The sequence below is a fragment of the Cetorhinus maximus genome, chromosome 11 (assembly GCF_964194155.1).
Source record: "Cetorhinus maximus chromosome 11, sCetMax3.hap1.1, whole genome shotgun sequence".
NCBI classification, from domain to species: domain Eukaryota; kingdom Metazoa; phylum Chordata; class Chondrichthyes; order Lamniformes; family Cetorhinidae; genus Cetorhinus; species Cetorhinus maximus.
Genome location: NC_135889.1, coordinates 14,932,449 through 14,949,205, shown reverse-complemented (window position 1 = coordinate 14,949,205; position 16,757 = coordinate 14,932,449). Strand labels below are relative to the sequence as shown.

General features: G+C 45.6%; 1 protein-coding gene across 3 annotated transcripts in view; it reads right to left on the bottom strand.

Moving 5' to 3' along the window:
- col6a2 (collagen, type VI, alpha 2) overlaps nucleotides 1-16,757 on the bottom strand; it is an 88,979-nt gene that overhangs the window by 21,250 nt on the left and 50,972 nt on the right. For all 3 annotated transcript variants that reach the window (XM_078551562.1, XM_078551564.1, XM_078551563.1), the window contains exons 14-21: nucleotides 14,712-14,765; nucleotides 11,433-11,468; nucleotides 10,920-10,982; nucleotides 9,822-9,884; nucleotides 8,806-8,868; nucleotides 7,322-7,384; nucleotides 4,812-4,862; nucleotides 2,888-2,923 (exon numbers count right to left, since the gene is read on the bottom strand). In XM_078551562.1, coding sequence (XP_078407688.1) covers nucleotides 2,888-2,923; nucleotides 4,812-4,862; nucleotides 7,322-7,384; nucleotides 8,806-8,868; nucleotides 9,822-9,884; nucleotides 10,920-10,982; nucleotides 11,433-11,468; nucleotides 14,712-14,765 — 429 coding nt within the window. The remainder of the gene's footprint in view (nucleotides 1-2,887; nucleotides 2,924-4,811; nucleotides 4,863-7,321; nucleotides 7,385-8,805; nucleotides 8,869-9,821; nucleotides 9,885-10,919; nucleotides 10,983-11,432; nucleotides 11,469-14,711; nucleotides 14,766-16,757) is intronic.

Sequence of the window (16,757 nt, the reverse complement as noted above, 5' to 3'; positions counted from 1 at the left end):
CCTATTCTCTCCAAGTCTGGGTGGGGGAGAGGACCAAAGGGAATTCGGAGTAAAACTACATCAATCACTAAAAGTTGCAACTAAGGCTAGCAAGCCCATTTAAAGAAAGTAAACAAAGTGCTAGGCTTTGTAGCTAGAGGGATAGAATTGAAAAGTAGGGAAGTTATACTAAATCTGTACTGTACTTGGTTAGACCACATTTAAAAAGAGTACTGTGTACAGGTCTGATGGCCATATTATAAAAAGGATTTTTAAAAAATACGTTCATGGGATGTGGGCATCGTTGGTTAGGCCAGCATTTATTGCCCATCCCTAATTGCCCTTGAACTGAGTGACTTGCTATGTCATTTCAGTGGCCATTTAATAATCAACCACATTATAGAGGCACTGGAGAGGGTTCGGAGAAGACTTACAAGGATGATACAAGAAATATGTGGGTATAAATATCAGCAGATAAATAGGCTCAGTCTCTCCCCTCTTCAAAAATGAACGCTGAGGGTTAACCTAATAGAGGTCTTTAAAATGATGAAAGGTTTTGATAGAGTGGATACAGAGAGAATGTTTCCTCTTGTGGGGAAGAGCATAACTAGAGGCCATCAATATAAGATAGTAATCAGAAAGCTCTTAACCGAGCGGAAAGAACATGGAACTCGCTACTATAGGGAGTGGTTGAAGTGAATAGACTAGATGCATCTCAGGGGAAACTACGCAAATATATGAAGGAAGGAAACAGATGGTTACAATGATAGATTTAGATAAAAAAAGATGGGAGAAGGCTTGAGTAAAATGTAAACACCGGCATTGACTGGTTGGGTTGATTGGTCTGTTTGATGTAATAATACTATTACTTTAGCTCCTTCCTGAAAAAATTTAATTATGTTCGTTAGGCATGACCTACCCTTTACAAAACCATCTTGAGTCTCTCTGATCAGCTTAAATTGCTTGAAGTATTCCCCACTGCAGTTTTTAAACTAACAGGCTTATAATGCTATTTCTCTCACTTTTCTTAAATAGTAGAGTTGCGCTCGAAACTTTCCAATTGAAAAAGTCAATTCCTGAATCAAGAGTGCATTGGAAGATGAAAAACATTTGTGCCAGACAAGTGCCGGGCAATTACCATCTCCAACAAGAGAGAATCCAACTATCTCCCCTTGGCATTCAACGGCATTATCATCGCTGAATCCTCCACAATCAACCGGTGGGTGGAGAGTGGGTGGTTACCACTGAGCAGAATCTTAACTGGACCAACCATGTAAATGCTATAACGACAAGACCAGGTCAGAGGCTAGGAATTCTACAGCTAGTAATTCACCTCCTGACTCTCCAAAGCCTGCCCACCATCTACATGGCACAAGTCAGGAGTGTGATGGAATACTCCCCACTTGCCTGGATGAGTGCAGCTCCCACAACACTCAAGAAGCTTGACACCGTCCAGGACAAAGCAACCCAATTGATCAGCGCCCCATCCAGCACCTTAAACATTCACTCCCTCCACCACCACCGCTGCACAGTAGCAGCAATGTGTACCATCGACAAGATGCACTGTAGGAATTCACCAAGGCTCCTTTGACAGTACCTTCCACACCCAAAGTCTCTACCACCTAGACGGACAAGGGCAGCAGACACATGGGAACACCACCACCTGCAAATTCCCCTCCAAGCCACACACCATCCAGCCTTGGAAATACATCGCCATTCCTTCACTGTCACTGGGTCAAAATCCTGGAACTCCCTCCCTAACAGCACTGTGGGTATACCTACACCACATGGACTGCAGCGGTTCGAGAAGGCAGCTCACCACCAGCTTCTCAAAGGAATCAGGGATGAGAAATAATGCTGACCCAGCCAGTGATGAAAGCCCCTGAATGAACGAACGAAAAAACAAAATTCTGGAAACACTCAGCAAGTCTGGCAGCATTTTTTTTATTCATTCATGGGATGGGAGTGTTGCTGGCCAGGCCAGTATTTATTGCTCATCCCTAAAAGCCTTGAGAAGGTGCTGGTGTGCTGTCTTCTTGTTTTAGGTGAATGACCTTTTGTAAGACCTGAAACGTTAACTCTGTTCCTCTTGCCACAGATGCTTCCTGACCTGCGGAGCATTTCCAGCACTTTCTGTTTTTCTTTCAGATTTCCAGCATCCGCAGTATTTTGTTTTTGAGCTTTGGAATATTATGGCTAAAGCAATGGCGACTTCCCCACCTACTTCCTCCAAAACCCTAATATTTCTTGCAGTGCTGAGAGGAGAATGGGGCCGAGAATCGCCAGTGGGGCTGGGTTGCTATGGTGATGAGTTGAGGGGTTGGGACTGTAAAGACCACACCTCCTCCTCGTGTCTCAACATTGAGGTAAATTACTTGCTTTCTATCTTGTAGGCTGGCACAGGGCAAATCAGTCTTATAAGAAGGGGCCTCAAGCTGGTGTTTAGGGCCTAACATCTGCTTTAGGTGTGGGTAAAGGATGTTTTCCATTTGGCCTTACCCCAGATGGTGGGCAGCACACTTCTGGGTGGAAATATGCACAGGCTTTCTGTCTACCTTACAGAGGCCTTTGTGGTATGAGCTCCACGGCCAAAATTCTAAGTAAAAGTGCTTTAATGGGTGCTAGAATCTTGCAATGTCAATCTGAGTGCGGCAGGTCACAAACTTCTGTCTGAACAAGCTCTGAAGAAAGAGTTGAAATCTTCCCTGTCAATGGCTCCAATGAACTTACACTGTAGTTTCAATTTTACCAGATTATAACACCTCTTCCAAAATAAGATCAGCCAGAATGTTCGTCATAACAATGGTAACTTCCTGAACTTTTCTCATACCGTGTTTCACACTGGACCGCACAGCACTAATATATATTAACTCACGCACTGCTTTGAATTAACAGAGGCCTCACTCACCACATATCCATTTGGTCCTTCCACTCCCTCATCCCCCTGAAAAGCAAAGAGACACACAGTAATGCCCTTTTGTTCTGCCAGAGGTCACAGAGGTATTCACTGAGTGAAGAAACACATTGGAAGCCAAAGCTAATAGATTCAAATCAACTAAGAACAGAAACGGATTTGATTACTAAGCAGTCACGATGCTCAATCACTAAGAAAATTGATGCAATTGGTTGTTTAGAAATAAGAAAGCAATGGATTTCATTGGTCAGGAGCAATGGATTTCAATGGATTCATGACCATTGTAAGAAAAAATTGTAGCATTCTAAAAAGGACAGAAAGAGTAAGGGGAAAGCTGGGACCCAAATCAAATCCTCAGGAGAATTGATGTTAAATGTGTTGAAGTCTTGGGGCAGAATTTTCACCTCGGCAGGTGGGTGGGTGCCCAAGCTGCTCGAGCATGAAATGACGCACGACGACATCGGGCAAGCATCCCGGCATCAATGCGCAGTCGCGTGATAGTTCGGTCGGTGGGCACGCGTGGGAATTGGCAGCGCACCCGATGACAATTTGAAGGCCTATTAAGTCCTTAATTAAGTATTAATTAACTCAAGTTTTGCTGCCCATCCAACCTTATGGTTGCATTTTGCCTTTGCATTTTTTAGGAAGCCTCATCCACGGGCGGGATGAGGTTTCCAACATCAAATAAAAATGAAATAAAATTTTTTAAATTTCATTTATGACACGTCCCTATTCGCGTGACAGATTCACATGAGGGGACATGCTTTATATCGTTTTTAAAATCTTTATTTCTGATTTTTAAAACTCTTCATCTCTCCGAGACATCTCTGTGTCTCAGGGAGATTTACAAGCGCTCACCCGCGCGCATGCGCGAAATTCGTGCTCGCCCGCCTCCCCCCCACCACACAGGCAGCGCTGAGCACTGCCGCTCGTGTTTCACACTGGGCGGGCCTTAATTGTGAAATCACACTCCGGCCCCGAGTACCCCTGCCCCCGCCAAACCCACCTGACAAGGGCAAAATCCTGCCCTTGGTGTGTGATATTAATATCAAGCGATCAACATAGTTGTATGAAGTTCTGATTTCAATGTAAGTGATCAATGCCTTTGTTAAACTAACAATTTCAACTAGATCGGTCAACATGGTTGTTATTAATATCATAGACCAGATCTGCATCATTCTACTGATGGGCCTAGGTTCACTTGTTGCCTTGTAGGCCATTCTGAAACTGGGTTATTTAACCGTGAATGACTATTAAAGAGCCTCCATATGGTATGGAAGCAGCTGATGGGTCCAATCGGTAAACAGCATCTCCTAGTTTTGCACCAACTTTAAATGTGCAAATCAAGTTTAAATCACACCCTTGCCGAATTAGTTGATCTCAGTCAGGATTCCCTGCCTCCGAAAAACGTAAGGCCAGAGGAGCAGGAGTAATTGATAGCTCTTTCAAGGAGATATGACACAGGCATGATGGGTTGGATGTCATCCTTCTGTGCTACCTCATTCTATGAAGAAGGAGGGATTGCCAAGAAGAAGCCCTATTGGTCTACTGTCGGTTTCGTCACAGCAGAGACATTAATCCATTTGCAATGAAAAGATTAAAAGTTTTCACACTTAGGATGAATGCAACTCGTGTTCACACAGCATAATTAGACAGCGGAATTTCAAACCTTTAAATGTGCATTGCACGTGTTGTTAAAAAGCCCTTGGAGCTCCACCACTTGGTTTGTACTTGGTCCTATTTCAAAGTCAAGGGGCTTTCTGTTAGAAATGATTTTGTTCCATGTGCTTCAAGTGCTCCAGCCCCAGGCTGAATAAGCAGCTTTCAAACATTTTCAAAGTCTTATTTGTGAAAACAGGCAGAATAACATAAATGAGATGGGATGAAAATAAAACAAATGAGGAGTAAGATTGTGTACCTGCTCTCCTCTGGGTCCAGGGAAGCTGAATCCTTGCCTTCCTTTGTCACCCTTAAAATAAATTCAAGAAGGAAGTTACATCGACACCACAAAGCTATACATATGAAAGACGGAAAAACTGGTGTTTATAAAGCATCTTTTTGACCTCAGGACAATGAAATTGTTAAGGAAACATGGAGTCCATGAGGTCTAACTATAAAGGGACCGCTGGAAACCACCACCAAAAAGGTATGTTTTAAAACATTTACTTATCTGAATGTTGAGCTGGAAGGATCAGGCGTGTATCTTCCAGCTTCCTTGTAGTACTGAACACCAAAAGTCAGCCCCACTCGGCCCCCTCCCATCACTCCCCCTGCCTCCTGATCACTTTCTCTGTCTCCTAATTGATCGTCTCTTTCCTAATCACTCATCCCTCCCAGTATCATCCTCTCCCTTCAGATGCTTCCCCTCCTCTCCTGATCGCACCCCACCCCCCTCCCTGATTACCTCCTCTCTCCTTATCATCTTTACTTTCCTGAATATTTGACCCTTCTCCTGAGCTTCCACTCTCTACTGAAGAATCCGCCATATCCCGTCTACCTCCCCATCTCGACTGTCCTTCTCAATCACATTCTCCCCTCTCCTGGGACACACCTGAGGGCTACGGTCAAAAATTGAAATCCTCTCCATTAACGAGCAGCCTGCGGAGATCCAGTGCACATTAACAGCTCACCAGTCTCATGCAAGTGAGGCCTGCGGCCCAATACTGGGTGGGCCTTGTTTCCACCTGATCGAGTGCAGGGCCCATTCCTTATCCCCAATGTACAATGGCCTCTTGGTGTGAACCAGTTTCAAGGCAGATGTTATAACAACATGGTGGGGAAAAGGCCAATTGGGCTATCATGCTGGCTAACTGATAGATCAGTCTAAACATTCATCGCCCTTTGAGAAAGGAAATATTTCTGCAATTTGTGATCACCAATTTAATTTGCCTCTATAGTCTCGCTGGTCTGATATTTTCTTTAATCGTTCCTTATAGCTCATCTTCTTGATTATTGAAGTCATACCTCGCACAAAGGAAGGCGGTTGTGGTTGTTGGGGCAAGTCATCTGCCTCAGGACGTCACTGCAGTAGTTCCTCAGGGTAGTGTCCTAGGCTCAACCATCTTCAGCCGCTTCATCAATGACCTTCCCTCCAACATAAGGTAGGAAGTGGGGATACGCAGTGCCCAGTTTCACTTGCAACTCCTCAGATACTGAAGAAGTCCAAACCCACATGCAGAAAGGCCTGGGCTGGTAAGTGGCAAGTAACATTCACGCCACACAAATGCCAGGCAACGATCATCTCCAACAAGAGAGAATCAAACCAACTACCCATGACATTCAATGGTATTGCCATTGCTGAATTCCTCGCCATCAACAGTCTCGGGGTTACCATGGACCAGCCACATAATTACTGTGGCTACAAGAGTAGGTCAGAGGCTCGGTGTTCTTTGACAAACAACTCACCTCCTGACTCCCCCAAGTCTTTCCACCATCTACAAGGCACAAGTCAGGAGTGTGATGGAATATCCCCCAGTTGCCTGGACGAGTGCAGCTTCTACAACACTGAAGAAGCTTGACATCATCCAGGACAAAGCTTGAGTGGCACCACATTCACAAACATTCACTCCCTCCACCACTGATGCACTGCAGCAGCAGTGTGTACCATCTACAAGATGCACTGCAGGAATTCACCAAGGCTCCTTCAACAGCACCTTCCAAACCCACGACCACTACCACCTAGAAGGACAGGGGCAGCAGATAGATGGGAACATCACCTCCTGGAAGTTCCCCTCCAAGTCACTCATCATCCTGACTTGGAAATATATCGCCGTTCCTTCCCTGTCACTGGGTCAAAATCCTGGAACTCCCTCCCTAACAGCACCGTGGGTGTACCTATACTGCATGGACCGCAGCGGTTCAAGGCGGCAGCTTAAAGACGGGCAATAAATGCTGGCTTAGCCAGTGATACCCACATCCCATGAACAAATATATCAGAAAATAAATTGGGATCAGTCTGAAGAAGAGTCTTACAGACTCCAAACGTTAACTCTGTTTCTCTCTCCACAGATGCTGTCAGACCTGCTGAGCTTTTCCAGAATTTTCTATTTTTGTTTCAGATTTCCAGCATCCGCAGTACTTTGCTTTTATCTTGGGATCAGTCTTGCTCTTCTCCTCTCTAATACACACCCAGATGGGATATGAAACCAAGAGATTGATGGGGAGAAATATAACCAAAAAAAAAAAATTCCCTGAAGAAGGCTTCTTTGCCTCTTGTAATATAAACATTGAGGGCTCCTACCTTCCTCTTTGTGCTTTTGGCCAAATATAGCATTGCAAGAGTTGGCCACATGCATAGTCTCTTTTTAGCCATCTTACTTTTCAGTCAGTCATGGCTTTGAGCATGGTGCCCTGCACCATGTTACGATTCACTCTGACTTTCTTTAATTAGAGTCCGTATCTGTAAATTGACGATAGCAGCTTGCCTACCTTAGGACCTAGTGGTCCGGTATCACCCCTTGGTCCAACCTCACCCGCATCTCCTCGCGATCCCTGAGGAAGAGGAAAAGCAGATTTTAAACAAGTTGGAACTACAGGACGCCCGCCTGACACTCATTTGCCGGATGAGTTATCTCACTGGCAGAGAGCAGACGGCAGCCCGGGTGAGGTGAGACAATACGGAAAAGGCAGGCTCGGAAAGTTTCCCTTTGTTGTCACGGGCAAGCAGTGTCAGTTAAAGCAGGGCACCAAGGCGGTGTAGATACCTCCTCTGCCTCACTGCGTGCCTCACCTTCAGAAAGGATAACTCACCACCTTGTCAGTGTAACATTCCCATTTCTCAGTCCATGTGTCGGGTGATCCTTTTAAGTAACAGTTCCACGCATGTTATTGTTACTATATGGTTCATCTGTTCTGTACTTCGTGAATACTGGGTTAATGGGCATGGAAGGCCATGAGTTGGCATGGGGGCTACAAGGGGCCACAGGGGTCGGTGGGGGACATAAGTTGGCATGGCGAGCAGGTGGGTTGGGGGAGGGGTGGGGGTGAGAGCTCGAGGTCCTAAAAATGTCACAACTGAGATGAAGTCTCAGAGCTCCAAAGTGGACCTTTTAATCAGCCCGGCTTGGCATTGGCTGCACTGTAGCCACCAATGCTCAGCTTGGCCTGTCTAAGAGGTGGGAGCAACAAGCCAGGAAATTTCCCAACTCCAGCTACCCGCCTTGATAGCAAAGATATCCGGGCCATGGAGTCAAGAATGTTAACATCCTGACACAGGAACACTTGATGATAGTTCTGTTTAGAACTGAAGTACACCACCAAATGAGCAACCCCCAAATACCATGGCCTCAGTGAACTTCAGTTCTGGTGCCATACCAGTAAAAGGATTAGGTAATTTGTAAAACAAGTGCTCCCAAACCCTACTTGTAATGGCCAGACTTCGTTTAAACATGACAAAAAGGACACCTGAATTTCCGGCTCTCTGCTAGCCTTGTGCATTAACAAGGTTAGGGTAGCCAACCTTCCAGCATTATCCTGGAATCTTCAGGAATTCATTTCATGGACTATGGGCTGGATTTTCCGACTCCGCCAGTGTGGGCATCGCCATGGGCGGGGTGGGAAAATTTGGAGAGCCATTGGCTTTTAACAGCTCTCCATGTGTTTCCATTCTGCCCGTGATGATGCTGGCTGCTGGTGGGGTCAGAAAATCCCAGCCAATGTCGCGACAACTGAGGAGAAAAATCATAGGAATATTGAAAAATGTAGGAGCCTGTTCCCCGATTTCCTTTGGAAACTTCTGTTTATCAGTTGTAGGAATATTGGAGGTGAGGTAAAGAGCAGAGTGGGAGGGAGTGGGGGCTGGGGGGGGGGGTGCAGGCGGAGGTCATGCGATGAAACCACCGTGAAATGTCCAATCAGAGTTGGCGACCCTAAGTTGGTGCTCACTGCTTGTAGGGTCATAAATGGCAACTTACGTTCAAGCCTGCTCCTCCTGACAAGCCTGGGGCTCCTCTTGGCCCTGGGAGGCCGAAATCTCCCTGTGAACAAAGTGAAGATTTCAATGAGTGAGCAAGAAATGGAAGGGTTTCCTGCACTGACCAACATAAAACTCAGGACTGCCAGTGGAGTGACCACCAGTTCCAGTGTCAGCCAAAAAGAGAGGAAGGAGGCTTCCTTCCTCTTTAGGCCAAGGTCTCTATGACTGATCTTCAGTTTGGCATGGCAACACCATTAATAAAAAAAAACATTACATTCCAAGATAAACCCCAATTATTATAGTAAAATCAGGAGTAGCTTCCATTCATAGTAACAGGAGGTGGCCATTCAGCCCCTTGAGCCAGTTGCGCCATTCAGTTACATCATGGTTGATCTATAGCTCAACTCTATTTACTCATCTAGGTTCCATATCACTGAATACACTGGACTATAAAAAAAGTAAATCACCCACCCATCCCCCTTGATCCACCCACCTCCTCGCCAACCTCAACAGTTTTTTAGGGCGAGAATTCCGGATTTCCACTGACCTTTGTCAGGAAGAAGTGCTTCCTGACATCAACCCTGAAAGCCTGGCTCTAACGAGATCCCTTGATCTTCTATACTCAAGGGAATACAAGCCCAGTCTACATAACCTGGCCTTATAATTTAACCCTTTTGGCCCTGCTATCATTTTGGTGAATCTGCGCTGCACCCCACCCCCACCCTTAGGCCTGAGGTGCGGTGCCCAGAACTGAATGCAGGACTCCAGATGGGATCGAACCAAAGCTCTTTATAGCTGTCACTAAACTTATATTCCTGCTGCCTGAGATAAAGGCGAACATTCTATTCACCTTTCAAATTATTTTTTGTACATATCCTGTTTGGTGATTCTGCACTTTGATCCCCTAAATCTCCCTGCTCATCCAGAGCTCCCAACCATTTAGAAAATATTTATGAGATTAGTTATTAAATTATCATTACACTCATTCTCTGACATCACAAGATAGTCCATTACCTTTTCACCTTTCAATCCAGCTTCACCTGGCAATCCTCGCACACCTTCATTTCCAACATCTCCCTTTAAATGGGACAAGAACATGGTTAATAAGTCAAAAGGCATCAGGTTTTGGCAGTGCTTGCCACGATTGTAGTTATACCGTCACGCATGGGCTACTTCTGAGTCAGACATCTGCAACAGCAAAACCACCCTGTTCAATTCCCTTCCCAAATTCTGTGTTTATGCCCATTCATGTGCCAGGGCTGGCAAAACAGATTGGCTTCAACCCCGCTAAGTCCTGCCTTACAACCTTGGGTTGCGAACTCTGGGTGGATATATTCCTGGATGTCTTATCACATGACCGTCCGCCTTCAAATCCAATCCCCAATCCTCCTTCCACCTGCCCCTTCCACCAATCCCCCTTCCACCAGCCCCCCTTCCACCAGCCCCTTCCACCAATCCCCCTTCCATCAGCCCCTTCCACCAATCCCCCTTCCACCAGCCCCTTCCACCAATCCACCTTCCACCAGCCCCTTCCACCAATCCCCCTTCCACCAGCTCCTTTCTCCTATATTTCTAGAAGTGACAGAAGCGATCAAAGAAAATGGAAAAGAAAGATAATTGGTTTTCATGCCCCTATGACCTTTTCCTCCCTGGTGGCTTGCAGCAATATCAAGGAGAGTCCAGGGCAATATTGGAACATTGGGAGTTCTACAATAACCTTGCCTGGCGCGATGCCCATCAGCTACATTACATTGTAGCACTGGTTCTGGGTTTGTGGGGGTAGCTGCAACATCAGTGGGGAAGAACTGCCTGTGTCTGAGAAATACCACATTAAAGGGGCCAACACCACGAGCTGCCAAATATAAAGATTGCTGCCAATGGCAACAATGCCAATTATTCTGGTACAGCCTTGTTAAATCAATCGGTGATTCTGCCAATGGAAGTTTCCACGCTCCTGGGACAGGTTCGCTGGAGTTAATAGGGAATGTGGCTGCTGAACTCTCCTCGTGCAGGAAAACACCTCGAGATTTTACCTCCTTTTCTTTAAGCTCCTCTGCACGTTTCACTTACGTGTTGACAAGAAAGCTTTAGAAAAAAGTAACTCATGCTCACCTTTTCTCCCGGATTTCCTTTGGGTCCAGGATTGCCTTTGGATCCAAGGTCACCTCTGCGACCCTAATGTTCAGAACGAAGCAAAAAGTAAAGCAAGCTTAGAGCTTCCCACTGCATGGGACATGATGAGGCATGTGTCAGCCGAACAAGAGGCCTGACAGTACTGTGCATATGGGCTAATCCATCTTCCTTTTAATCCCAGTATCTGTCTGTGTGTGTGTATGTCAATATAGGGTGTGATTTTAGCTCGAAGTGAATGGGTTTTGAGTGAGATAAAATTGGGCCCATGGTATATATCTGCATGAGCCCAGGATCTCTCATTGACGCATATAAGACTCATGCATACACATGTGAGATATTTTATGCATTAGCATCACTGCTGTGCCTCTGTATGAGTAAACAATGTCAAGTGATGCTCTGTAAGCGTCTTAGCTTTTAGCTGCATTTCTAAAGTACATCTGGTGGTTTACTGGAAATAAACTACATAAATTTTACAAAGAGAATAAAAATTACCAGGTCTCCTTTGGGCCCAGGAGGTCCTTTGCCACCCTGTTGAACAGAGAATAAAGAAGACAACATCAGTTTGTAAGAAGCCAATGAATGACAGCTGATTGTTATTTATTTTATCCAATCCATTGTATTCTAGCCCCTACTCATGATACATTTCCTTCTATATTGGGAAAACAAACTGCAGCTAGGTTGAGCCATTTGTCCCATCCTTTCCCATCTGTTGTCTTACTTTTCCATCTTCAACCAAGTTTGACACAAGCTTAAGGAACAGTACCTTACCTTCCTGAGCACTGCGCAGGCCTCTGGTCTGAACACTGGGATTCAAAGTTCAAGGGTCACCGCCAGAACAAGCAGCAGAGCGCCACTCCTGGCCTCCCACTACCATGGATGCCAATCCCAACCCAAATACCGTGGACGGGGTCATTAACCTGTCTGGAGCAGATGCATTTCGCACCTTTGGAAGACACATCACCAACACCAGCCCCCAATTAGCAGGTTAAAGGAGGAATAGCACACAACTTCCACCCCACTTGAAGCATCTGGACCAGAGGAAAAAACGACTGCAGGGTTCACTGGCTCTAATGGCGTAGTAACCCTGCTACACAGTGAGGTGAGAAGCCTTCCACAATTAGTTGCCTTATTTTTGACAGGTCTGGGTCTTTTCTGGAGCTTCAGTGAGTCACATTGGCTCTTAGCTGGCCTAAGTTCCACTGAGGGCCTTCTGAAGGCATCAAAGGGAGGAATTCCTGGAGTACTTCAGGAAATGTTGGACATCCCTGCGTTGATGTGGTGGGTTTGGGCAGAATTTCCACCCAAGGCAAAATGGCTAGAACACAAAAGAAAATAAAATGGGATGGATTTCCTGGTCCCTCGCAGCTGGACCGCTGGCTGGAGATCTGCCCCAGTTGTGTCCTTGCCTGAACTGAAATGCGGGGACCATTGGGGTAAAATATTCCCCCTGCTTAGATTCAACCCATGAAGAAAGGTGACATGGGTTTTAATGGAAAGGGAAGCTGGGATGGAAAGTAGAACAAGCAGAGGATTCAAAAGCCCTAGCCCAGGATTTTACGTCCTGCGGGTGAGGACACGCCCGACCCGAACGGGCGTAAAATCGCACGAGATGATGTCATGCGAGCATCCTGACATCATCACGCACTGGCGCGATATTTTGTGATATATTATGCTACCGAACGGGAATACAGAGTGTAACAAAGGGGAGGTAGGGAGACAGAAAGAGAGAAGCAAATAGGAAGAGATTGGGAGGGAGAAAGAGAGGAATGAAATACAAAGGAAAAGGAAGAAACAATGAAAACAGGAAGACTACAGACTCTCGTCTGGATCTGGAAAAATTTATTAATTTTGCTTCCAATTTCCACCCCTCCATCATTTTCACGTGGTCCATCACTGACACTTCCCTTCCCTTCCTTGACCCCTCTGTCTCAATTTCTGGTGATAGACTGTCCACCAATATTCATTACAAGCCTACCGACTCCCACAGCTACCTCGACTACAGCTCCTCACACCCCGCTTCCTGTAAGGACTCCATCCCATTCTCTCAGTTCCTTCGCCTCCGTCACATCTGTTCTGATGATGCCATTTTCAAAAACAGTTCCTCTGACATGTCTTCCTTCTTCCTTAACTGAGGTTTTCCACCCACAGTGGTTGACAGGGCCCTCAGTCGTGTCCGGCCCATCTCCCGTGCATCTGCCCTCACACCTTCCTCTCCCCCCCAGAACCATGATAGGGTCCCCCTTGTCCTCACTTATCACTCCACCAGCCTCCGCATTCAAAGGATCATCCTCCGCCATTTCTGCCAACTCCAGCATGATGACACCACCAAACACATCTTCCCTTCACCCCCCTGGTGGCATTCCGCAGGGATTGTTCCCTCCGGGACACCCTGGTCCACTTCTCCATCACCCCCTACACCTCAACCCCCTCCCATGGCACCTTCCCATGCAACTGCAGAAGGTGCAACACCTGCCCCTTTACTTCCCCTCTCCTCACCGTCCAAGGGCCTAAACACTCCTTTCAAGTGAAGCAGCATTTCACTTGCACTTTCCTCAATTTAGTCTATTGCATTCGTTGCTCCCAATGCGGCTTCCTCTACATTGGAGAGACCAAACGCAGACTGGGTGGCTGCTTTTCGGAACACCTTCGGTCTGTCCGCAAGCATTACCCAGACCTCCCTGTCGCTTGCCATTTCAACACTCCACCCTGCTTTCATGGCCACATGTCCGTCCTTGGCCTGCTGCATTGTTCCAGTGAAGCTCAACGCAAACTGGAGGAACAGCACCTCGTCTTCCAACTAGACACTTTACAGCCTTCCAGACTGAATATTGAGTTCAACAACTTCAGATCATGAACACTCTCCTCCATCTCCAACACCCCCCCACCACCGCCACTTTCCGATCCCTCCTTTTCCAATAATTTATAATTCTTTTGCAAATATATTTTTCTTTCCCCTCCTATTTTTAAATTTATTTTGATCTATTGTTTCATCTCCACCTTTTAGCCCATTTCGATCCCTTCCCCCCACCCCACCCGCACTAGGGCCATCTGCCACTTGCTCGTCCTGCTTTCTACCCTTAATGTCCCCATTTGCACATCCTTCAGATAATATCACCACCATCAACACCCTTGTCCTTTTGTCTATGACATCTTTGGCAGTCTCTTCTTGGCCTCCACTTATCACCGGCCCCCTATCGAGCTCTACCTGTCCCACCCAGCCCCCTCTACCAGCTTATATTTCAACTCATTTCTACATGTCTTAGTTCTGATGAAGGGTCATACGGACTCGAAACGTCAACTGTATCCCTCTCCGCAGATGCTGTCGGACCTGCTGAGTTTTTCCAGGTATTTTTGCTTTTGTCCTAGATTTCCAGCATCCACAGTATTTTGCTTTTATATAAGACTACAGACTGAAAGGTTCAGAAAGTAAATAAGATAGAATACTACAGCTATATTCAGTTTTTGAGTGAAGTTCAAAGAGACAGAAACAAGACAATAAAGAGCAGTAAGAGAGAGTCAGGATCAGTTTGTGAGAATAGAAGAGAATCGAGCAATTAATAAATTAGAATGGAGAATAAAATGATCATAAATGTTGTACTACAGAATATCTCCACAAACACTCTAACAGCCTTTATTGTGACAAGGGATAGCTTCCTCCTACCTATCTGGACTGCCTGAACCCAGGGTCTAAGGTTCAACCACCAGTGTTGGAAGATGGTGCATAACCCAGATCCCACTGAACTAGTTTTGGTTTGGAATGTATAAAATTACCTTTGCACCCTTCTGACCCATTAGCCCTGGACGTCCAGCAGGTCCCAATGGCCCCTAAGAAAGAAGAAAAGAAAATTAATAAAAGCACATGACAGTTCTTCAATGTGATATCTACTGTAGCAATATAAATTGTACTTATACATAATTACATGTAACTCCAGTACGCAATCTACTCTATCAGGTATCAATCTATCACCCAGGCTGCAAAGCTTAAAATGACCCTCTCTTTAGGATGATCCTATTGTTTCCTGATTGATTGACACTTAGCTAAACACATTTCTGCAACAAAAGAATGACCAATCGTGTTACACCCAGATACTTTACACACAATAGTCATTAATGCTTTGGCCCTCTGTGATATCCCACCCTGACCTACCAGCAGAGGAGATCAGATAACGCTGTTTCAAGGTGCTCAAGTTCAGCAGCTCAGAGTGGAAGCTGAAGGATTGTGGACATATGATGCAAAACACAATGGATGGACAATGTAAAAGGAACATAGCAATAGAAGGAGGCCATTCAGTTCCACGATCCCATTGCACCATTCAACTATACCATGGCCGATTTGTACCCCAACTCTATTTAGCTGCCTTTGATCCATCTCCCTTGATACTCATACCGGACAAAATGTCTGATCAACTAGGTTAATATCAAGTGGTGCAGAAATGACATGAAATAATCAGATTATTTGAAGTCCAATCAGATTATAATGGAGTCCAACCTTGGGCAACAGGACTTCTTCACGCAGCATTCGACTTCCGACTCCGTTGGATTATAAGAGCTGCATATTACACCCTAAATTATCAGCAGATATTTGCTGTATGCAGCCATTGCCACATTCCCCCTGCACAGCAGTGGATATATGGAACACTCCACTCTAAGTCAGCCAATTCTATTCTAAACCATTGAAGTGTAACTGGGTGGTCCATCACTTATGAAAGAGACTGAAGGTTTACATAGGGAAAGGGAAGGGCCGCCAAACGCTTTGTGGAATATTATGCATGCCGTTTGTGCAGGACTCCAGGAATATCTTCTTAGCTATGTGATTAACACTAGACATCAGGATGAACTTTGAGAGCTGTTCACTTCTGTTCCATGTGATCAATAAATTTATACAGGAGAGTAAGAAGTTTTACAGTTTGATCCACCAGCGGTGGGAATTTCCTTGCATTGCCTCTGTCTCTCTCTCTCTCTCTCTCCTAAACCGTAACATTGACTGAAGACCCATTTACAAACAGAAAAGGGATTTTTGCCTGAACCAGTCATTCCCAGGTCAGGTCAGGTGAGGTCTAGAAATGTTAGATGCAGAGGTGCTGAGTGCCTTTACCCCAACCCGAACCCCCTGACTGCAAGGGTGACAATTTTTACACGTCTCACACAGTAGCTGTGCACCATAGCTTGAGCAAAACTAGCAACTTTAATGTCAATTTGCTCTTTGTACGTCATTAATTCAGAGCCATTAAGAGAGAGGATGAGACTCCTCAAACTCAATTGAGCACAAGACCTAGAGGGAGGAAACCGGTACTCCAAAGTTTTGGGTTGAAGCTAAACCCAGATCCCAAAGGCTGAAAGCCAATGTTTTATCAGACCAACTCATTCCAAGGACTCCTCTTCTCGCAGATTCCTGTGATGGTGTTGATTCTTTCAGGAGATTTGTAACTTACTAGGGAAAATCCACAACCTTGCAAGTGACATCTAATGGGCCAAGTGACCTTTCCGTGCTCCATTTCTTTGTTAGCTAATCCCTGCAGTTTCCCCAAAAACAAAGCCTGAATGGGTTAAAGTCACAACATGAAGCCTCTCCTCTTGTAGTGAGCACTTTAATTCATCAGCCTTTCTTCTGAAAGGGACCAAAAAGCTACCCCAGCACCTCATCCCCTGTGTCCTGAGCCAATACTTGTACAATGCTGCCTTCAGCATCTATAATAATCATCTGACATGTTATGTTAGGGGAGATGTTGCCATAATGGTAACATCACTGGACAGGTAATCCAGAGACACAGGCTAATGTTCTGGAGACAAGGGTTCAAATCCCACCAACGGCAGATG